This window comes from Netta rufina (genome assembly GCF_964035555.1).
Source record: "Netta rufina genome assembly, chromosome: 1".
NCBI classification, from domain to species: domain Eukaryota; kingdom Metazoa; phylum Chordata; class Aves; order Anseriformes; family Anatidae; genus Netta; species Netta rufina.
Window position 1 is genome coordinate 19,187,533 of NC_140123.1, and position 23,749 is coordinate 19,211,281.

The window sequence follows — 23,749 nt, forward strand, 5'->3', positions numbered from 1 at the left end:
CACAAAACAAATGCAGGTTGAAATCAAATCCTATGCTTTCTTGCATATTTTTACATAGGATGTATTTTTTATCTTTATAAATAAAATCTCAGTTCTTTCGTGTTCACTTAGAGAACTGGAAAAGTAGGTGTGAGAATTTTAATCCATTGGCTATGTTAAAACAAACAATATAAACTTGTGTTTTCTACGGATAGAATTGTTATCAGATATTTTTGTATTTCAGGATACCTGTATCTAATCTAAATTCTAAATAAAAAATAGTATACAGCTGATGCTGTTCAAGTTTTGTGACCAAGATTAATATCATATATATATTTGTGTGTGTATGTGCTTGTAATCATGTGTTACAAGCTCTAGTAATTATCATGTATGTGATTATATGAGGTGGTAATTTTAGATGTTTATTACTGTGTAATATATCACTGCTTTCTGAAAGAATTTGGTGTAACCTTGTTTCAATGGGAAGTAACTCGTTTCTGAACTGCTTCTAGGCACTGGAGACTTTAAAAATGTTTGAAAAAAAGGATAGCAGAGTAAAGAGTGCAGCTGCAACAAACCTTTCATTCCTTTATTATTTGGTAAGTGTTTGCTTTGACAAAACCTGTTAAGAACCAAAGTTGATGTAGCAATTTCTGTATGTTTGAGCAATTTTTGTGTTTGGCTAAATAATCTGTGTAAACAACAAGAAACTGCCTGTCATAAGAGCTGTTCTGGAACATGCTTTTGTGGCTGTGGTCTGGGCCATGTCCCTTGTCTGCTGGAGCTGGGAGGAAGCGAGATGAATGCCCACGCCACAGAAGCGTGCCTAGAGTGTGATTTGTGATGAAGTTCACCACCTGCATTTAAAACTTAGCTCCTGAAGACCATGGCTGAACTTCAAGAACATGTGAAGCATGTATGTAGTGTTTGCATATGAAATCTGTAGGGTTTGAGGGGCTTTTGTTGTTGTTTTTAAACAAATACTACTTTGTTTCAGCTAGGAAAACTTCCAGACTGAATGGAACAGAATGGCAAAATAAGTCTGAAATATTAAGTTTACCGAAACTTGAAAGAGATGATCTGCCCTATAAAAATACATACAGAATATTTTAGGACTAAAGAATGTATTATTTTTTTGTCCTTAATCTTTTGAAATTCCACTATAGTAGCCATAAGAAGCCAGAGCTGCAAGGAGATTGACTGACAAATGACTAATACAATGTTTGTTTTGTTCATATAGGAGAATGAACTGGCACAAGCATCTAACTATGCAGATTTAGCTGTAAATTCTGATAGGTACAATCCAGCAGCTCTAACTAACAAAGGAAATACTGTTTTTGCAAATGGAGACTATGAAAAAGCAGCTGAGTTTTATAAGGAAGCTCTCAGGAATGATTCCTCTTGCACTGAAGCACTTTATAATCTCGGTAAGCCAAAGGTGCTTTTGTGGTTTAGCTTTTGTCTAATGGTGCTACTAGTGTTTCTGAGAATCTGGCTTCCAAAGTTTTCTTGTATATACATTTATACTAATTATTACCACTTTACTCAGTAATTTGTTATGAGTCCTATCTCTTCTACAAACAAACAAACAAAAAAAACCCACAAACTGTTAATCATCTGCAATAACTCATTTTGAATACAAAAAAATGCTGTAAATATTGCTATCTACTAAAACCTACCAGCTCTGACATTATCGATCCATCACAGTCATTCCAGTTCTGAAAACCATCCCTTGCCCTCTGTCATCTTGTTCAGAAAGTGAGAATGGTCTTGGTCTTTGATCAGATTCCTGCTCCTTGCCTTTATCAATTTAAGTCATGCTACCTGGAAGGAATTACAGGGATGACTCAAGTATAGAGTCCATTGATGTCAAGGCAGTTACACTTCTGCTGAGTTTCATGTGCCTATTTTATTTTTCTTCATTACTGTGTCAATTCATATGCTGAATACATTTTTATCTCACCGCATTGACATTGTAACCTTTATTTTTTAGGTTTAACATACAAGAAGTTAAACAGAATAGACGAAGCTTTGGATTGTTTTCTGAAACTGCACGCAATCCTTCGAAATAGTGCCCACGTCCTTCACCAAATAGCAAACCTGTATCTTTTTTCTGGGTTATCATAAGGAGTGGTGGTTTTAGTAGATGATGGTGTGATGGTGGTTTGAGTAGACTCATTTAATCTGAAATACGTGTTCTAGTCACGACAAGGAGACTAAAAAAATTACTGTAGTGTCCATTATAACTAGGATGATCGTGCATAGATTGGTTCTCTCATGTTTGTAAAGACAAGGACAGAACTTACAACCTTCTTTGGCATTTCAGATGAAGCAAGTGGAAAAATACGTTAATGCTGTTTGCCTTGCATTAATCAGCGTGTCAGGGAATAGTTAAACATTTACACTCAGTATTAAAGTGTGCTCTGGAATATTTAAATGCTGCCGATTTTATTATGAAACTAATGTCACAGATGTAAACACAGTTGAGTAAAACCTGAAAGAAAAAATAACTAATGAAAGTGAAGTTCTGTTGGGAAGGCTGTTTTCAGGCTGGTGTATGTGTAAGAAAGTAATTGTCTCCCACTGCTGCAAAAGTAGAACAGATTGGAAAGCCAAGTGTGGGGTGGGGTGTGTTTTGGCTTTGCATATCACCAGTGATATTCTACAGTATGAATAACTTTCACGATGTTTCTGAGGATGTGCAAACCATAATAAAATCATCCCCAAGGCAGAACAGATTCCAGTTCCTGTACTACGCTTTTAAGGATAATGAAGGTAATAAAAATATATTTTAGTCAGTAAAATAAGCAACCTCCAGAAATATGGAAAGGCTGTGGTTTCTATTCCTTGCCTTGCCCATTTCACAACAGAATAAATGGCCTTGGGTTCCCAATTCTGTCTGGGTGAGAGTTTCTGTGCTCCACTGCTATATAAAACTGCTGTCTACCAGTGCTCACAAGCTGCTTCCACGATGGGTAAGGGTAAGGTGCAGCAAAAAATTGAAAAACATGTTGGGAGGTAGCTCTAACTTGCACTGCTGCAGATCTGAGCTGCTGTGCAGCTTCGGGGTGACTAAGGAAGGGAGAGCACACTGTAGGAATAATTAAAACCAAAACTGCTTCTGTTCTCTGGACCAGAATTGTACAGTCTGTGCTGTGCTTTGTAGACATACAGCAAAAAATCTCACTGCAGGCAAAAGTCTGCTGTTAAACATAGCAGTTTTACGCAATCAATTATTTAGGTCAAAGTTATATATTATGAAAAATAAGCCAAATCATGAAGGCTACAAATAAATTTCCTGGTCCTCACTCTTCACTCTTATAAATGAGAAAATCTAAGTAAAATTAGTGACTGACATAGAAGATAACCAAGCCCAACGTGTTTTTTAAGGTGATAGGGCAGCTAAAGCCTCTGAAGGAAGAAATTCTTCACTGTCAGGCTGGTGAGGCCCTGGCACAGGCTGCCCAGAGAAGCTGTGGATGCCCCATCCCTGGAGGTGTTCAAGGCCAGGCTGGATGGGGCTTTGGGCAACCTGGTCTGGTGGGAGGTGTCCCTGCCCATGGCAGGGGGTTAGAATTAGATGATCTTTAAGGTCCCTTCCAACCTAAACCATTCTATGATTCTATGAATTATTTCTTTTTTCACCAAAATACTTTCTGATGCTAAAGAAATTGTGAAACCAATGTGTAAAAGTTAACAATATATGTCCATACTAGAGTGACTGGTATATCTGTCCAGCATGTGGGTTACATTATGTAAAGCAGCAGGAATTCTGAGTAGATCAAAGTAGAATATCATCAGCATTAGTCCTTGACTGAAAAAAAACTCAGATATGAAATGATGGAAGATCCCAATCAAGCCATAGAGTGGCTTATGCAGCTGATCAGTGTAGTACCAACTGACCCGCACGTCCTTTCAAAGCTAGGGAAATTATATGATAATGAAGGTGATAAATCTCAAGCTTTTCATTATTACTACGAGGTACTTGCTTTTTGTTATTTTTCCAATGCGTAATAAAAATCTTTCCCATAATTAAAGACAGTGTTGTCATAGGTTCCTATATCAAATTAACAGTTAATTCTTTTTAAACTATTCAAAATGTCATCCAAAATAAGAAAGAATGAAATTTTGAGGTGGGAAGAGAGTTGGTAAAATCTAATTTTTGTAGTCAGATCCCAAAGAAACTTAGTTTGTGTTTCCACATGGTATTTGACCTCCACCTTTCATTTTTCTTGTAGTCATTATTTAGATTGGCCCCTACCAATTTCAATGTAAATTCAGTCTGAGACACAAAATCAAAAATGGATATAACAAATGTGATTTTAAAAGGTGCATAACTTGGCAGCATTAATTGGAAGGTATGTCTGTGTAATGGATATGGATATACGTATATGTGTTTGTGTTTATGGGTGTGTATTTATAGATACATTAATGGCACAGTTACACATGATATACACACAGTTGCCTGAAGATAGGTGTTCTCTCTCCTTTCAAGCTGTCTATGGTACTGGCTGTGGTTTCTAGAGATCCTTTTGTTTTAGAAACAGGAGAAAGGAAGTTTCTTTGCAAGCCAAGAGTTCTTTTTTTCTGTGTAAAGTGTCGATGACCAAAGTCTGTGTTACAGTTCTGAGTACTAATGGGTTATGCATGATTATAATTTTGGCGCCTATTTCAATGGGAATTTCTAAGAATCCCAAAATGTTATTTACATACCTATGTATTTCACAGAAAAGAATGCTTTTAGGTTAGTTTTTCTGAAGGCTGATTTGAGTGTGAAATTGTACATTTATTAGTTTTACCATTGTTTAACATTTTAGGTAACTTATTCACATATAGAGCTGATCTAAGTAAACATTTCAGCTGTTGCAAACTGTTTAAAATAGTATTTCAAATAAGGCTAGATGGAAAATGTGACAGGCTCATCTCAGGTAACTTCTAAAAAGCATTCTGTAATTAGAAAACCTGGCATGCTTTTTTTTTCTTCTTCTTAGGATTAGTTTGTGCAGTACACTGCTTCCATTCATATATTGCATATTTTTGGCATCTGGGGAATTAAACACTTGAGTAAGATATTCCAGAAGTAACATAAAGATGTTGTTTATCACTAAAATTGTGTTTCTTTCACCTTCCCTATTTTGTCAGTCGTACCGGTATTTCCCTTCAAACATTGAGGTCATTGAATGGCTTGGAGCCTATTACATTGACACCCAGTTTTGTGAAAAAGCCATTGAGTACTTTGAAAGAGCAGCACTTATCCTGTAAGTAATTATTATTTTATGCTTACCCAAATATTTTGTGATTGGACATGCGTAATCATGCCTAGAGATAAATTAGCCTAATACTGTAAGCAAATAGCAGAGTGAATTATATTTGGATTATTATTTAATTTTCTCAACCTTCTGTTCGTTTACAGGATGGTATTGTTCTTACTGTGCAGTTTCAATGTTAAGTATGATCGTCCATTGGGCCCAAGAGAGTATTAGATATTTGAACCCCTTTTCTCCATCCTCTACCATTAAACACAGCTATGAAGTGGGGAACAGCTCTACTAAACCCCCAAGACTTCCTTCTCTATAGATTTATATGAACTATTTCCTTTCTGTTTGTTTGTTTGTTTTTTAATCACACAGTAAGGACATGATGGTTTAGATAAATGTATCTTTTAGCAGTTCTTGCTGCATTTTTCATTTTCATATAACTTCTACTACCATAAAAAGAACAATATTACAAACAAGGTGTAGAAGTAAGCAAATACATCCCATGCAGAATTACCACAGTCAGTGGAAGTAAGCTGACATCAAATTGATCTTGACGTAGGTATTGGATATATATTAAGTTAAACTTTATTACTGAAATTGTCTTTTAGCAGAATATGATGTTCCTAAGAAAGTGTGTCTGTAGGCTAAGCATTCTATTCTAGATCAGAAAAGGGAGCTTATGAGACAAATGCTTAACAAAAATTCGGTCTAATTTAAATCTGCAAACCACAGGTCAAATGGAATTCCAAAAAGACATCCATTTGGTCTTTTTGTGTGGAAACAAAGATTTCTCCCCACATTCATGACGAATTTTATGGTAATAGACCAAATGAAATCCATACAAACAAAATTTACTCCAACAAGTGTGAATTTTCACCTTGAGTACTGTGTTCAGCTTTCGGCTCCCTATTCCCTTGAGGAAATGACGTCAAGTTGCACCAGGGGAGGTTCAGGTTGGCAATGAGGAGACATTTCTGCTCAGAAAGAGCAGTCAGGCACTGGGACGGGTTGCCCAGGGAGGTGGTGGAGTCACCGTCCCTGGGGGTGTTCAAGGGAAGGTTGGACATGGTTTAGTGGGTGGCATTGGTGGTAGGGGGATGGTTGGACCAGATGAGCTTGGAGGGCTTTTCCAATCTTCGTGATTCGATAATAATTTCTTTTGTGTTTTGAGAATCCTATAGAAAATCAGGCTAAGGAAAACTTGCTACTACTTGCCTTGTGATGCTCTAATATTTGATACTCTTCTTCTGTGAATGTGAATGACATACATGAACAAGACAACATTTGAACAAGTAAAGACTATATGCAAATATCGTTAGAAGTTCATTAAGAAATATTAATTCTGGTTTAGAGGGGGCTTCAGTTAGAAATGACATTATTATAGAAGAGAAAAGCCTAGGTTTAAATAAGGATTAAAGGTTGCAACAAAAATAAGTAAGAAAACATTTCACTCAAATTAAGGTAATAATTATCAAGAAAGAAATATAGATTCGATGAAAAAATATAGGAGACAGTTCATGAAATTAAAAATTATGAAAGTGTAAACATAAATTAACTTTAAACATAGAGTTAACTGAACTTGTGCCTGTTCTCATACTGGTCACTGAACTTTGAACTTTTTGTGGTACACTGAAAGTACAGAACCTGGTTGAAATTGATAGTTACTTTTTGCAATACACTGTCTTATTGTGTTTAAGTGACAACAAGAATAAAAGAGCAAACTCTCAGAAAACTTCTTTAAAAAGCAAATAAAACAATACACCAAACTCACTAGCTTTCTAGCACACCAGTAGCAACAATGCATTACTCCTAAATGAGATATCACGTAAACTGCTTTTAAATGAACAAACTAAATTAAGATCATATTCCTGATCGTTAGCATTCAGTCTGAGTCACAGCTTGGGGAAGCCACACAATTTATTGGTATGGCCTTTCTCCATACCTGTGTTGCTTCTCACAATTGAAAGTATGCAAATAGATGCAAAGACTGTTTTCTTCATGCTGTGTTGTACTTTAGACTCCTTCTTACCTCATGAAAATGTTTTCAAATCTTTATCTGTGCAGAGTATGATCAATATCATTCTATTGTAAATCTAATTTTTCAGTTAAAATAATGAAACATTTAAAATAATGTAACTTTATATTGTAATTAGAGGATATAAATATTTGAAATTATGGATGTAGCAGCTGTAAAATATTCCATTATGCATTATTCTTCAATTCTGCAACCAGTTGGTTCTACAAACAAATCTGTACAAATTGCAAAGAAAAGATTGGTAGCATACGGTAACAAATATTTCAGTAGTTGGTAGTTCAAGACACCATGTACCCTAGAAGAGATGAAAAAAGTTCCATCAAAATACAGGATCTTGTTGTTCAGCACACATCGGCACCCGAGCCTCGTGTAGGCCTCAGTTGGTTTTTCACCAGCTAGTCATTTACTGCCAGGAGATGCCTGGCAGTTCCTGATAAGTTCTTGTCTCCATATTTTCGTCTTTTGCACACAACGCTTACGGAGAGGTTTGCTAGTACTCTTTTCAGTATAAATGCTGCCCACCTTAAAAATTTGTATTTTAGTCGAACTATTAGATCACAGATGCTGGCGCTCACAGCCCTCTTAGAAACTGGAAAAAAAACAGCTGAAACTAAAAAGAATTATTTCATAATCTTGTTTTGGCAAAGATCTAAATATTTTAGGCTTCAAATTGCAGTCAGGCCTTGCATGAAGCATGAAGTATTTGGACTGTAAAGCACTTACGAATAATTGGCATATGAAATTCTTCATTATTGTCTGTAACTGTAATCTATCTGTAATACAGAGAAATTATTTCTCTGTGGGATTATATTGTTATTAGTACATAGTACAACATAGATATTTGGTTTTTATTTGTTATTTAAAATAGTCTAGATATGCTAATTGATAAATATGAATGTTGAGAAAGAGATTGCTGAATAAGTATCACTATTAACTGTAAATAAAATTTATTTTTAAAATAACTTTATTTTAGTTATGACCAGCATTTTTTTTAGTTTAACATTATTTACTATATTTGGTGTTTTAATCACAATAATTAACATTTAAAATTTCAGTTTAAGATGACATGTTAGACAGTTTTAACCAGCATACCATCTACCATTACTAAAGTAGTCGTGAAGCTAATGCTGACTACTGACAATAACTACTAGTTACTGTTTGCAGGAGACATATCTAGCTGAAACTGAAAAATGTGAAGCCAGCTGACTTTTCCAAGATTGGTGACTACCAGGCAAAGAAGCAGATCAGCTAGAGTTAAAAAAAAGGCCTGTGACTGCAGGGACTGAAGAAAATAAATACAAAGACTGTTCTGTAAATGCTAGTGTACAGTGTGCTTTGGATATGCCGAACTGTAACTCATGTGAAAAGTGCTTCAGCTTTTAGAGTACCTTCACACAACTGACATGAAATCTTACGAATTTGCATGTTATCTTGGGAAGATGAGGAAGGAATCCAACAATTTTGTTGTGTATGAGCAAACGTTTCATATTTTCTCTGACCATAAGTATCGCCATTACATGTTAAAATGGAGATGGAAATGTGATGGCACATCTAGCTGATGGCACAGTGGAGGAGCCAGAGTTTAGAGCTCTAAGTGGAGAGGTCTTTACAAATACTATGCAGGATGTTTTGCCTATTCATTGTTTGGCAATGTGCATGATTTTATTTTATTTATGTGCAGACCTACACAAGTGAAGTGGCAGCTGATGGTTGCCAGTTGCTATCGAAGAAGTGGTAAGTTCTGTAACATTTTTTGTAATTAGTTGAAGTTTGTTATGTTTTGTTTGATGCTTTGATTTTTTTTTCCCTTTTGATCTTTTCTGTCTGATGTCAATACTGGTCTAAACTTTGTTTAAGAACTGTTCTATATTATTTTGTTGGAAATGTTTTGTTTATATGCAATAAAGTGTGACTTCTCTTTTAACTCTGAGAAGTATGCCTGTACTGACATATGCATAAAATACTCTTTATGCTGTTAAATAATTAAAATAAAGAAGATAAAGCAGCATAAATAATACGCTAGATGATTTTTTACTATAATTAGTAGTACCATCTGATCTAACGTAGTCATGAGATTTTAAAGTTGTTTAATGACCATTCATTTTCAACAGTAGACAGAATTTTTAGGTATTAAAGTAGTATTTGCGTTACACAAACAAAAAGCAGTCTTAATGTGAAGTATTTTCTTACTGGGAATATTGTATGTCAATAGGCAAAATAGAAGGAGACTAACCTTAATAGTTTTTTTCAATCACTTAATCCTGTAAATAATACTCTTCTTTCTTGCTGACCCATTTTGTCATTCTCATTTTGTCTTCTTTAGAACTTTGCAGGACTTAATTCCATAGTAAACAAACGCATTTTCTCACTCTGGTATTTAATTCAACAGTGAAAAAAGGAACAGGACCTGGGGGAGTTAGTGAATTACAAACAGTTCAGCACTATCTAAAAAGAGGCAGATGAACTTCTTTCCCAGGAGAGAAACACGTTTTTGGCTGTTTTTTAGATCCTTTATGATTCACTGGCAAAATTCCCAGATTACCATGTTAACACATAGAAAGTCAGATTGATCTCTGTCTCACATTAGGGAAGTAAAAACAATGATATCTGAACAGACTTTTTTGTCAGTTATGTTATGGATATGAATTTTTAGGTAATCAGGCTGTCAGTCCTTTGCATAATAATCAATCTGAGCCAAATTGGAGGCAGAAGTCTTACAATCTCATTATTTTGCTACCAGATTCATGAAAACTGCTGTTTGGGCAAAAAAGAGAGAAAGACAAACGAGTATTCTGATTGAAGGAAATACAGGCAGAGCTCAGCAGTTGCACGTTTCCATTTGACCAATCCATATATTTGCAGCCTCAGATAAGCCACGGTATGTTTAATGTCTTATCTGGTAGACGTATCATAGGAAGATGAGGACCTACAGGCAGGTATAAAAAAGGTCAAAAATCAGGAAACTGTTTTGCACAGAATAATTTGGGCTATTTTCAAGTGCTTTTAATTTTTGCTATCGGGTAGTAATTAAAGAATGTTAAGTTTGTTTTTATCAAATTAGCTTTTGTAATATTAAATCATGTTCTCAAACTGGAAAGATGCAGTGATAAAAAAAACTGTGTCAATTCCTCATCAGATAGTCTTTTTATGTTTTGGGTATGTGGGTAGGAGATGTTTGTTTTGTTTGCAGGTAATTACCAGAAAGCTCTAGAGAAATACAAAGTCATTCACAGAAAATTCCCAGAGAACGTTGAATGTAAGTTGCTTCATTGAGTATTAATTGAAATAATAATCAATAATGTAAGTATTTTTCATATAAAAATATTTTCATGAACTAACTTCTTTAATTAATGCTAATGCCTCTTTTTTTGTGACACCAATGAAGTGTGATTTAAGAGATAGTAGGATAATGCTGAAGAAAGATGAAATAGACTTTAACAGTAGCTGATCAGTTGAGCTCATTCTCTTGCATACATGCTAGATTCTACTTACTTGTTTTATCAGAAGAGATTAAAAATACGTGCGTTTTCACCTCTAGTCTCAACCAGTTGAAACTCACACTGCAAGTTTTCAGATATGAGAAAATTATACTGTTTTTTTACCAAAGCCAGGCCTTCATAATGATTTTTCAGGCCTTCATGTGATTTTGGGGTTGGGTTTTTTAAGTATTTGGTCAAGTAGTTGGTCTCTAGAAAACCCTTAGAGAATTTCAAACTGCTTTATTGGAAACATAACTTTGCAGGAACAATTAAAAAGACATTTTGCTGAACCAGTCACACCTCTATCATAAGTGAAAAAGCCCTGTAAAGCCTGTCACTGGTTGTTTTAAATATCCTCTTGCATCCCACACTGCCTTATTTTTACTAATTCCAAAATACGTTGTCACCAATAGGCCTACAATTTTAAATTTTATGTGGGAAGAGTGTTTATTGTATGTTAAAATAAAATTGTGTCATTCTGCTTTAACAAATGTACTTTTTTTTTTTTTTTTTAAGAGGAATCATAGAGCTCTCTTTAAGAGAAATCTAATACTACAACATCTCAAAATTATAAGCAAAATGTTATGTTCATATTGGTTACTTACATTTCAGAGGAGCATAGTATTTAATAAAACTTTTAGAAACGCCACTGTTTTTCTGAATGTAGTTTCTACAAATTACGAAACTGAGGCAGCAGTGGGACAAGAAATGTAACTAATAGAACAGTTTTTGGCTGTTGGAGCCATGGTTCTTCACTCTTCCCTCCCTGGCCATACGCACCCAGCCCTCTTCCTTATGCCGGTTCCAGTGCTTATCTGTTCCTTTAGTGAACAGGTGCAGTTCACTAAAGCAGCAGCAAACTAACTTAGCACTAAAATAAAAAATACATTAGTGAAAGTAGTCAGGACGGAAGTGGATCGTGTGGTGCTTGTTGCTGCTTCAGAGGCAGTGCTTTCAAAGGGATGTTGACAAACACACGGGAATAGCAACAGTGTTTTGTGAGACTGGTGATGACTGTTTCTTGGGGTCCTCTTGGTTCCATCCTACAATTATATTTGATCTCCATGTCTGTAGTTTTTATTCTGTAGAATTAATACTTATCTAAAAAAAATCACCTAGAGCAACAGAAAAAAATATATATATTCATTTGGCATTTGTGAAATTGTTTCCAACAAAATGCTATTGGTAGTGGCTCCTCAGTAATAAGTTAGTACCATTATTATGCTTTCCAGTTTCCAAAATATTTGACAAACATTCTGAGCCAGAAGTATTCAATACGTCTTGCATCTTTGTATACAAATGGTATTTGCACTTTGTGGACATAGACATTGCATCACAGAAAGTATTGAATTTTTGCATGATACCGTAACTTGCAGAGTGCTATTGGACTGGAGTCACCTGGTATTCCCAGCTATTTGCAGTGTTCCATGCTGCCTTCTGTATGTCCAGTTCTGGTAGAGTGCACTTGTAGTGTGACCTCCTCGTAAGCATTTTTCTAACAATGTTTTGCTTTTCAATTAGGCCTCCGATTTTTAGTTCGTCTCTGCACAGATATGGGGCTGAAAGAAGTCCAAGAATATGTGACGAAGCTCAAAAAAGCGGAAAAATTAAAAGAAATAAGAGAGCAGGTAAGCCTGTTTCTTTCTGCAATAATAGTTTCACTGCACAAGGCCAAAACAGTATTTTTGATGCTTTAAATAAAATAGTTTTTATTTAATTTTATTTAATTTCTCCTGTTTTGCAGAGGCTCATGTTTTGCATTTGGTATTTTTTACTTTTGAATTAGTGCATTCATTTGAATTGTGCATCAGCATTAAACCTGTCTGAATCTTTCTTGAGCACTGAATTTTCTGTGATTTTAAAGACCAGCAAAAGATGGGTTATGTGTACGGGATGGGAATGCTGGAGCCACCCACATAATTCAGCCTCTCTGGAATGTCGTCTTTCCTACTTATTTGCCAGACTGTGCGAAGTATATTTACCAGCCAAGTAATAATGCAGCTATAGAGGGACGGGGGGGGAGCGTAAGAATTTGTTCATGTAGTAGAACTCCTTTTTGCTGTATACAAAACTGCAACATTGAATTACATAAATTACATAGGTATGAAGTAAATCATTCACGTCAGTGGCAAATTTTAAACTGGGAAAAAAAAAACTATGGGAAAACTAAAGGCTGTGAAATCACAACTTTTGTTGTATTCAGAGTGGTGTGGGTGTGCGTTCATAATTTTCTTGTTATTCTTGTGATAAAGTAAGATTTTAAAATTGAAAACAGGTTCTTATTTGGAAGCATTGTCTGTGTTACTGAGCTGTAGAGTATTCAAGCTTGCTCATCCTGTCCAGTGAATTGCCTGAAAGCTGAATAGTTCCATTAGGACACATTAAGGCTTACCTAACTTAACTAGTAAGACTCACTGACTCCCTTTCAATGTCAGATAATGTGTAAATACATCCTTAGTTACTTCAATTTGACTTCAATTCTAGAGAGTCTAAGTATGCACGTGTAGACTGGGGCATTTCAAAAGTGAAAAGAGCTCATAAAGGGGAATGCTGATCAAACAATTCCGTATTTATGCTACAGCCTTGCTCTGTGGGCTAGTTGAAGTATATTGGCTTGGTTTTTCTGTAAATGTAAAACTTGAGCACTTCAAAAAATAAACAAAAGAAAGCAGTCTAAAAATGTAGTAGTGCTAATATTCACCTATGTCTCCCCTATAATATCAGTAAACAAAGCAGATAACCAGATACAATATTCCTATTCTACAAAACAATTAAAGAAGGCCTCTCTGAACTGTGTTAAACAGGCTTTTCTTAGTTTTTAGGTAGTATCAATTCAATATCATATTTCCTTGCAGTAACATCTAGTACCTCAGTACTTTACTCGGGAAAGTTCAGAGATGAAATGAGCTGAAAACTGGATTATTTTAGTTGGTGAGAAGTAGAGAGGTCCCTGGAGATGGGGAGGTAATCTAGTTCCTGATATATAGTTCCAGCATTTTTTGCACTGAATATTTTAATTATGTACCATACATCTGCATATGTTGACAACTCTAAGAAAAATACATTTTTCTTTTAAGAAAAGTGATATTTGAATTTGACAAAAAATTAAATACATTTGTAAAATTTCCTCACGTTCATTTCATGTTGGAAACCTGAGCTTTCCTGAACAGATTCCTGTACTATCTGGTGGGAAAATGCTACTAGCAAATATTAAAGATTAAATTGCCTAATTATTTAAGAACTGAGATTTAAGTAGCACATGTGTTATGCTTAAGGACTTTAGTACCTAAATCAAATCTCAATGGGATTCAGTACAGATGCCTGGTGACACAGTACAGAATCTCAACAACGCTGTCTTGCAAACAGTAGTCCTCCAGTTCCTTTTTCCTGTTGGCATTACGTCTGGCTTTCCATCCCCTGTTTTTTTGTTTGTTTGGTTGAAGTTTTATTCTGCGTGTGTATGCGTGTGTATGTTTTATTCGTACGTCTACCATCTGGCTTTGGAAATTACTAGGTATTTTTGTCCTAGGAAATTCTTTCTGTCATTCATGGGCATATAGTCATAAACTATGTTTTCAGGCTCTAAAATTATCAAATTTAATATTTCACCACCTCAGTTTCCAATAGGAATGCCGTTCTCAGTTAACAAAACCAGATACAACTCAATTCCTGCTCCCAGTTTTAGACTAACCTGTGGTTTCTTAATTGCACTCAGTAAATACTGAGAACAAGATAAATGCCAGTGCAATATACCTGCATTTCAAAGTCTGCGCACAAACTCTGTGTAGAAATTTATCAGAAGTTGCTGTTTTGGCATCATTTTGCCAGAATAAATATATCCACATGGATTTTATACCAAAATAAATATTCTGGAGTACTTGTTTCACGCAGTTCTCAAATATGGGCAAGTTGTTAAATGCTTCCAGCCAAGAATCTGGGAACATCTGCGGGGTTCATTCACTGTCGAAGTTTTTCTCCCTGTTTCTCTTAGCATTGGATTTTTGCTGTAACCTTCATGCTGTTTTTTAATGCATTAATATTTCTTTTTCATATTTCAGTTTAATAAAAGGCAAGTATTAGTGTAAAAGTTCACACTACTTTCTTGGTGTTGATATATACATACATTACCATTTATTTCCGTTAAGAGAGCTTAATGACTGAAAAGGGGAGGCTGATTGGGTGTGGTGTGAAGCAATGATGATAGGTGCGAACACGGGGGGGGATTTACTGCATTTACCTTCAGGCATCCACATCTGGACTAATCATCCTTAAATTTCTTTTGCAGTCGTAGGAGAGAAATAGGCATTTTTAGGGTGGAAATCGCTGGCCTATTTTAAGTGTCTGCTTTTAGTATGGATGACTTATAAGCTACTCACTTGGAACTTTACAGGAATTACTCATATGCTTAAGCTTTAGGACTTCTGTAACATTTTGGGAGTAAAGTCCAATGATGTAAATGCCGTGAGGGTACTGTCATATAGGGACCACTTCCTTCTGACAGACAAAAGCTGAACTTCGTCTGACAGACTGAGGGATCATTCAGCATTTGGATAGTCTGGACATTCTTCCTGAAGGGCATGCTGCTTCACGGGACGGTGAAGAGCATACCTAGTCCAAAATTCAAAGAACATATTATAGACTTGAGGGTTTACCAAAATAAATAAAAAGTATGAGAATTCTGGTCCCAGACTGGGTAGTTCCAACACCATTCCTGGTTTCATGCTAGGCATGCTGCTTTCCTGTCTGGGTCCTGTGAATTTTGATTTAAAGGTTCTTCCTTTTCATTTTGGCAAGAAGCTTGGAAGTTCTTTCACTTCTGTGTCGTTCCAGCTTTGCCAGACTCTATGATATTTTTCTGGTGAAAAAATAAGTGAAGAAGCTACAGTAATACATAGCTAGGTAGTGTGCACGTGTTTTAAGCAGATCCTGAATTCAAAAAATACAGAGATTACTTTATTAACAGCCAGGTGTTTTAAATGCCAAGTATTTGTACCTGTCCATAAAGAAGTCCCTTACTGAGATGTACCTTCTCGTAACTCACAAGATATATGCATGAGAAATTTGGCCAGGAGAAGCCAGTTCTGCCATGTGATATAGAGGTATTGCTTTGATAAACTGTTGAAGTTTTCAAATAACCCTAAAAAAACACAGCTGGAAGATGTTTATGGTACCTTCCTCAGTGCAAGAGGGCTGCCCTTTTAAGCATAGTTTTTAAAGTATTTGCCTTCACCTTTATCTTACGTTTAACACTCAACAGCAAATTAAATTTTGCTGTAAAATACAGTTCTGTGCCAAGTATTCAAAATGTAAGATCTATGGAGTGAATAGTTCTTTTTATAGATTTCCCTACTTTCCCCCCCTTGAATCTTTACAACAATAAAAGGCTTGTAGGATTTACAAGACTTTAATAGGCAGAGGCTACTTTGAACTCATGCAAGGAGGGCTATGTTGCCTGTTTTTTCAGCTGTACTTTACAAAGGTTCATCTGAACTATTTTTATGCACATTCCTCGTATAAATTTTATCTGAAGGAAAATAATTTATTGAGATATTCTGATTGAATTTCACAAGACTCTAGTTTTATGTAAACATTGTTTTTAACACTGACTTTGAGGATAATTTTGTCCTTTGAAAAAACAAGGTTTATTAGTTACAGTAGAGTAAGCCTAGTTTAATACTCTTCTCCTGTTCAGTAATAAGCTAGCTTGAGTTTTCAGTAATTATTTCTAAAGCATATTACTAAATGTTTTTTTTTTTTTTTTTTTTTTTTTTTTTTGTTCTGTTCTTTCCAAACCTGTTTCACTGTTCTCCAGCGCATTAAGTCTGGCAGAGATGGCAGTGCACGTAGCCGCAAAGAAGGAAATGCTGGTGGCGGTAAGTACTTAATGCCTCTGCTTAAATATCAGACTTGACAGGATTCTAAAGAAAATAGTTTTTCTTAAAGTGTTTGTAAAAGTTCCTTACATTTCTAAATGCACATAAATACGCAGTGAGGAATAAGCAAGCACTTCACAAATTTTGTTTCAGACTTTCTGATTATCTTACTGTACAAAACCTCAACCAGTTTTAAAGCATGGATTTGGTCTAAGGTTGGTGTTTTATGTACAGATCTCGGTGTATCTCTAATTCCTACTTGTTTTTAATACCGTGGATTTGAACATTTTTATTCCATTAACCTGAGATGAAATTTGGAATAGTTACTATAAGGAGTCATTTATTATATGAAGCAGAATGGGTAAGCCATGAACTACAGAAGTCCATTGTATCTTTATTTAGCATGGAGAAAAGGGAATTTTGTGCCCACCGTCTAGTCTTCTGCAGTGTTTGTTACAAGTTCAAGAGGCTATTTTGTGCAATGAACCCTGTAATAAGCAGACACCTGTACTACCTTTGAGCTCCTGTACTACCTTTGAGCTCCTTCCTCCCATTTTCCCAGAATGGCAGATTTGAAGTCCTAGCAGCATCCACAAAGAAAAGCTCACTCTCTGACTGTTATGTCTCTGTGCTCCTATAGATTCACAATGCTGAGTTTAATAAATATAAAACTCTAGCAAGGTAAGTCTGGAAGCTTTCCTGCTTAGCTTTTTCTGTACTAGGCAGTCTGCATACTGTAGAACTAATGATTTTTCCCTCCCATTATTAAATTCATGAAACATTAGTACTGTTAAACCTAACTGTTCCCCGCTGCCTTTCTAAGGAAACTACCAGACTTCGGGCTACTTCAGCCAGCTGGAAAAAAATCCATTTTGACTCAAATAGGAAATGGTTTCTTTGTATTCTACTTTTATCTTACATCGGTGGGTGTCATAAAAGATCTCCCCTAGAAATTCTTGCTTTTCTTCCCTTCCTTTTACAGAGAAACAATTTATGATTTTTTTTTCTTAGCTGGCAATTTTATTTCCCCACCTATATAACATACGTTTTACTACATTGATCCAATTCTTTAGGGTCATGGAAATAATCTTAAAATGACCTTAGAATTATTTTGCATTTAGGAAGACTGCTCTCCTGATTTATCTAGGAGTTAAGACTGAGTACTGGATTCTTAAGAGAGACCTCATTCCTTTTTTAGCTCAGTAGTTTCACTAAGGAAACTTTTAAATCATTTCTTGTTAAGTAGAAAAAAACATTGTTCGGCTAAGATTGAATTATACCTGTTCTGGGCCTGAGGTCAAAACAGTTCCTGGGGTGAACGTCCTTATTTTGGTAACACAGAGGGATGGAAATGTTTCTGGACTGTCCTTTGTAACATAAGCTCTATGATGAGACAATCAGCTAGAGGTGCCAGCAAAACAGCAGTGTGAGAGAGCATCAGGACACCTTTTATCATAAAGTGGGGATCTCCTTTGGCTTACAATAAATAGAAATGAAGAGCAGACAAGGGTATTTAGTGCTGTGCAAAACATCAGGCATCCAGGCAAATGGCACAAAGGGTTTGCTTTCTAACAACTATATTTTGTCATTATATCTACCCTTCTTAGTGAAAAAAAGTGTAAAGAGAGAGTAAGAGAGTTGGTAATTTAGCAATAGAGAATATAAATAATAACCAAACTGGATAAATGCTGAGACGACATTAATCCCACAAACTATCACTTCGTCAATACTTTCTTTAAAAACAGAAATATCTCTGGAAAGTTTTATTAAATAAAAAAAAAAAAAGAGAGAGAGAGAAAGGAAAAAGAAAAAGAAATGTTATCTCTCCCTTAAAAAAGTTGAGTACTTCTGGAACTTAGACTGCAAACTCCACTAATTCCAAGGCTTTGCACCCTTCATAATCAGAGTAATCGGAGAAGAGCAGTTGCAAACGAAGAGGCTGAGGTCAGAACTGACCTAGAATTTGTCCTATCAGTAGTTCCTAGATTGTTGCTCAAGATACTGTGTCAAATTCATGAAAGAATGGAAAAAAACAGTTTGGGAACAAGCCTGTGTAAGAGCATGTTTGGGAAGCTGCTGGTATACAAAGTGCCAAAGATCCAACCTTTCTGCAAATGACTCAGCAAACAAGCAGAGGTACAAAGAAGGTCCTGTACTGAGCCTGGACTTAACTTTTGGAGGGGATTCTTAATTAAAAGTTGTGATGAATGTAGATATATATGCGTATGTGAAAGGAGTCAAAGGCATTACTTATTTTTTAACTAGAAATGTTGACTCTGGGGAGTCAGTCTTCCATATCAGTGAAGAAGCTGCACACTTGCAGCAACAACTGTTAAGGACTACATTGTCGTTTGTCTGCCTTCTCTTGAGGAAGACTGAAAGAAACCTGAAGGTCCAAACATTTTGTCCAAAGTTTAGCGTTGTTCACCCGGGTTATGAATCTGTGTTTTACAGTGTAAGAAATTTCTGTACGCAGCCTGTATGGAGACATGCATGAAATATAAACAATGGTTACTTTATTTTAAGATCTTAATACGCTTTGGAAATATTAATGACTTCAGTATAAGAAAAGAAACATTTAAAAGCATTTTGAGTTTCATCTCTTCCAGTGCTGTTGCCAAGACCAAAAGGGATCGTTTTCCTTCATTGTATGAGGGATTTGCCGTCATTACTGAACCCAGCGAGGCATGGAATCATCCTTAGTTCAGTACTCACTAGCTAAATGAAAGTACTTACTAGCTAAATGAAGTGTGTATGCATTCCAAATATTTTAAGTATGATGCAGGTTTTATTTCTTTCCTCTTACCAGCTCAGTGTCTCCATACTTACTGGCATCCCCAGGAGACTTTTTTCCCCTCAAGTATTTTGTCTCTGTATTATTTGTAGTAGGTGCATTAATAGTTCAGGCTTCTTTGTTTTAGGAAGTATTATTTAGAATTGCTTTTAAAGAGGAAGCTAAGAGGAAAGAGAAATCGACAAGGTTTGCACTTAAAACCTTACTTTGTAGGGTTTGTACCCCTGTTATATTGCCAATATAAATTAAAACAGAAGAAACATGAGATGCACCAAACCATAATTTGAAGAATATGATTACAGTATGCATTGATGGTAGGCAGAATGGAAAAAGGGCAACCAAAAAAACTAGTATCTGAGTGTCAGTTAAAGTCCAGTCTTGTATTGTGAGAAGAATAAGCATTACATCTGAAATGCCTACCCAAAATTGAACACATTTGTTCACTCTTCCTATAAATAAATGTTTCTTCTCTTCATGAATATCAAATTAATGATTTTTGTTCCTTTTGATTCACATTGGAAGGAAATTACACTGATATAATCCCTTAAAACTTTTCCTGTTAATTAAAAAAAAAAAAGAAAAGAAAAGAAAAGAAAAAAATACGTATTTTTAAGAGCATATCAAAGTTGCAGCAGTTTTCAGAGATTTCCTTTTCAATAATCTCTTGTTTTCATGCTCACTTTTCCATATTTTGCCGAGATGTGATACTAACATCCAGAACTTGGAAGTTAGGACATTATGGGTTTCACTACTGTAAGAGATTTTTGCTGTTCGAGACCATAAGGCCTTTCATAGATACGTGAAAGTATGACCTTAGTAGCAGTGTTTACTTGGTCTCCGCATTTGCCCTGCTCTCTGAATGAGGAGGTTTGTACCAGATGAGAGGGGAGTTGTGTGTATGAGGAGTCGTGCAGTCTCGGACAGAAGCCCAAAGAAGTGACGCAGGATTCAGAAGATGAAAGGCTGAACGTTTTGCATTCTCCTTGCTACCTAAGCCTGTCCAGATGAATTTGGGAAGGAAAATGCACGGGAATAATTTAGGTGTCTTTTCCCTTTATCATTTAACATGTGATGGTATTAGAGGTGAAATGGGTTTTTCCATCCCAGACAAACATCCTGTATTCAAACACCCTGTAGCACCCTATAGGGATCTCTTCAAATAATACGCAAGCACTTTCTGAGTGTTAAGGCAATAAGCATCCTAAATAATCTTCACTGTGGTTGAGGCAGGAGATTCTCCTGTTACTCTGCAGCAAGAACTGCACGATCACTTATATTTACTAGGTTTTGTGTGTCTATTCGTGCCTCATTAATTACAAGTTGTTGTGGGGTGGTTCCATCTGCTGTGCGTACTGTGATTTTTTTTTTAAGAGTTGTGTTTTAGGTTTTATTTTTTATAAATGGAAAGGGAAAATATCTGAACGACAAGAATATCTTAATCTGTTTGCTGTATCTGAACTCACCTAAGGAGTTAGCTTAACTGGCACACCAGAAACAAATTTAATTCAACAAAATTTCAAAGCAAAATGAACTGCTCTGGAGCTAAAACATTGCACCTGCTTCTCACTTCTTTCCTCAGTTTTAATATGATGTTCTGTCTGCTACATGGAACTCACTGTTCAAATTAAATCAAAACAGTCCTCTCTTAGCCGAAGAAGGTGCCTTCATCCTAAATGTGAAAGGTGCAAAGAGCTGCATTTAAACACATTCTGGATTTAATGAAACATCTGCAGTTTTAAAAATTATTACCCCACTATGCAGTTTTTTACTTGAACATTTTACGGAGGTAGACTACCAAACAAACTTACCTTTTGATCTTTCCTGATGAGTAAAATGGTACTAAAAATTCTAATTTATGTCCTTTGTGATACTGGAAGAATTTCTGATACATTTATCTCATCACTGTAATTGTAACTTGTGAGGTTCCTTGAAAATATAAATATAAATATCATGGATTTTATGGGTTGTATTGTTATACACATGGGTGTCTTCCTAAGTTGGAAGTACAGAAACACACAAATTTGAAATCTTTTTTTTTTGCTAGATGTCAGTGCTTAAAATAGGGTTGTTCCAAGACAGGATGAATTTTGTAATATGTTGCTTTATTCATTATTCTGCCACGTAAAATTAACCATTTTTAAAAAACCTAAGTTTTATACTTTGATTCTTTTGATGTTGGTTTGTATTTTGTTTTTAATTGTATGGGGAGGAATTAATTCAGATTAGGTTTTGTATGGAGGTTGAACAAATCTGAATGAAGAGAACATTATAGATTTAATGCATAATTTTAGTAAATATCCTAAATGCAGCATTATGGGCATGACTTCTTAACCAGATGAGAGGAGGAATGCACTGTAACAGATATCAACACGCAGAATTTGTGTCTTTATATGCATAGCTCCCAGTTGATGCTATTGCACGCAGAACGTGAGGGGAAGATGATGTCAGTGTGATAATCCAAGTCTCAAGTGTAAACATTTTATAGAGTAAATATATCTTTAAAAAATATATTGCCAAGCTCTGCTTAATCAGTTAATTTTGTTTTTTTTAACCAAGATCTGGAGCCATATTCCTGCAGTCAGTTTATGTGCATGCATCCACGTTACCAACCCAGAGTGGTACGCAGGGACTGGCTTCCACACAAGCTACAGTAATCACATAGCTTTTAAATAAAAGCACAATAAGTAGGAGCATGTATTCACTGCAGTGAAGGTTTTCTTGGAGAAAGAAAGCATTTTAGTTGAGCACTCATTTTTCCTTTATTCAAACACTTTATTTAATTGGTTTGTGCAGTTACTCAGGTAATGCAGATAGAGTTTGTTTGCAGTTTGAGAAATGCTTACCTGTAGTCCTTTGATGGCAAATGCAATCAGACAGATGTTAACATGTAAAGCTGTACTGTTAGTACCAAAAAGAAAGAAAAAGGAAAAAAAAGCCCTTGATCCAGAGTATTTATCGTTATCATTTATCCCAATATTACTTTTGTCAATTTACTATCTATTAGTTCAGTGGAAGTTAGTTTCACTCCTCAGAGGAGGCACAAGTAGAAACTGTAAAACTCACCCCTCGTACCTTACAAGTAAGTATGTTTGTGATGAACTACTTTAAAAAAAATTCCTTCCCGTGAAGTTCTATTTGGTGTAGGATACCAAAATCCTGAGCTCTGCATTGCAAGCCAATGTTCCTTAACTTTGGCAAAGTTAAGTTTGTATACTGAATAAAAACATATAGATGATTTATCTACAAACAGAGCTATAAAAAAGTAAGTTCAAGATGAGGTTTAAAGTTCTGGCAGATAAAGTTATATGGTCAGCAGAATTTTGCATAGCTACCATGTTGGCAGCCAAATCCTTATTCCATGGCAGACTTTTGAGAAAGGCCATACCTCAAATGGCTCACCAGCTAGGACTCTTCCTGAAAGATGGGAGCTGTGGGATTGATGTCCCTCAGGTGAAGGAAGGCATTGAAGCCAGATCCCTCATGTCCTGAGCTGCTGTCTGACATCTACATGTAAGGTAGATGGTGTCAACCACCTCTTATTCTCTTCCAGCTGTACTTATAAAAAGAAAGATACTCTTCTTCCACTTTCTTAGGTACTCTGAGAGCATAGTGCAGCCCTTAGAGACTTCATGTAGTTTTATGTATTAGCTTAATTCTAACTGTGGGCTGCTACCAAAAGAGATCTTAACCTTCCTTCCATGCTTTCTGTAATGGTCACACCAGAGGTAAGGTGAGCTGCATTAATTTGCTGATAAACTTGAAAAAAAAAAGTTTGTTTTGTTAGTGGGCTAATTCAGTTCACTAACCTGACAATAAATAATGTGTTTGGACAACTGGATCCTAAAAAGCTACGTTTGTGTGTACAGTTACATTTCCTCACTTAATTTGCACTCAGAATCCTGTTGACGGTACTGATTCATAAACTGGAAGGGGAACTTAGGCACGGAGGTTGCGTGCTGAATGTCCTGCAGGCATCTTGCTGCTCAGGATGGCCATTTGGGGCAACTCGATCACAGCAGTAAATGTTCAGGGAAATTCAAGGTTATGCAGGAGAGCAACTGGTGAGGCACTTCAGGGGTTGTACATCTAGTAGTGGATGGGAAAGAGAAAATAGGAGAAAATTTGTCTTACAGTTTTGGTCTTAGTGCTTCATTCTTGTCTTGGGCATAGTCCTAATAAAATTTAAGGATCCTAGGATGTCCAAGAAAGGTTGTTTAACATTGTTCAATTTAGGGCAGTAAGATGTTCAGGTAACTTGTGCATATGAGGTTTATCTCAGTCATTTTGTCTACCATCCTTTCTTCTTCATTTGGATAATACCAAATCCTTCA

General features: G+C 35.8%; 1 protein-coding gene across 3 annotated transcripts in view; it reads left to right on the forward strand.

Annotated features, from left to right (window-relative positions):
• Positions 1-23,749, forward strand: part of IFT88 (intraflagellar transport 88) — a gene marked incomplete at both ends in the record, with an annotated part of 45,108 nt that overhangs the window by 18,387 nt on the left and 2,972 nt on the right. For all 3 annotated transcript variants that reach the window (XM_084282399.1, XM_084282400.1, XM_084282401.1), the window contains 9 exons: positions 492-578; positions 1,220-1,406; positions 1,973-2,081; positions 3,810-3,960; positions 5,122-5,237; positions 8,954-9,006; positions 10,463-10,528; positions 12,273-12,379; positions 16,564-16,624. In XM_084282399.1, coding sequence (XP_084138525.1) covers positions 492-578; positions 1,220-1,406; positions 1,973-2,081; positions 3,810-3,960; positions 5,122-5,237; positions 8,954-9,006; positions 10,463-10,528; positions 12,273-12,379; positions 16,564-16,624 — 937 coding nt within the window. The remainder of the gene's footprint in view (positions 1-491; positions 579-1,219; positions 1,407-1,972; positions 2,082-3,809; positions 3,961-5,121; positions 5,238-8,953; positions 9,007-10,462; positions 10,529-12,272; positions 12,380-16,563; positions 16,625-23,749) is intronic.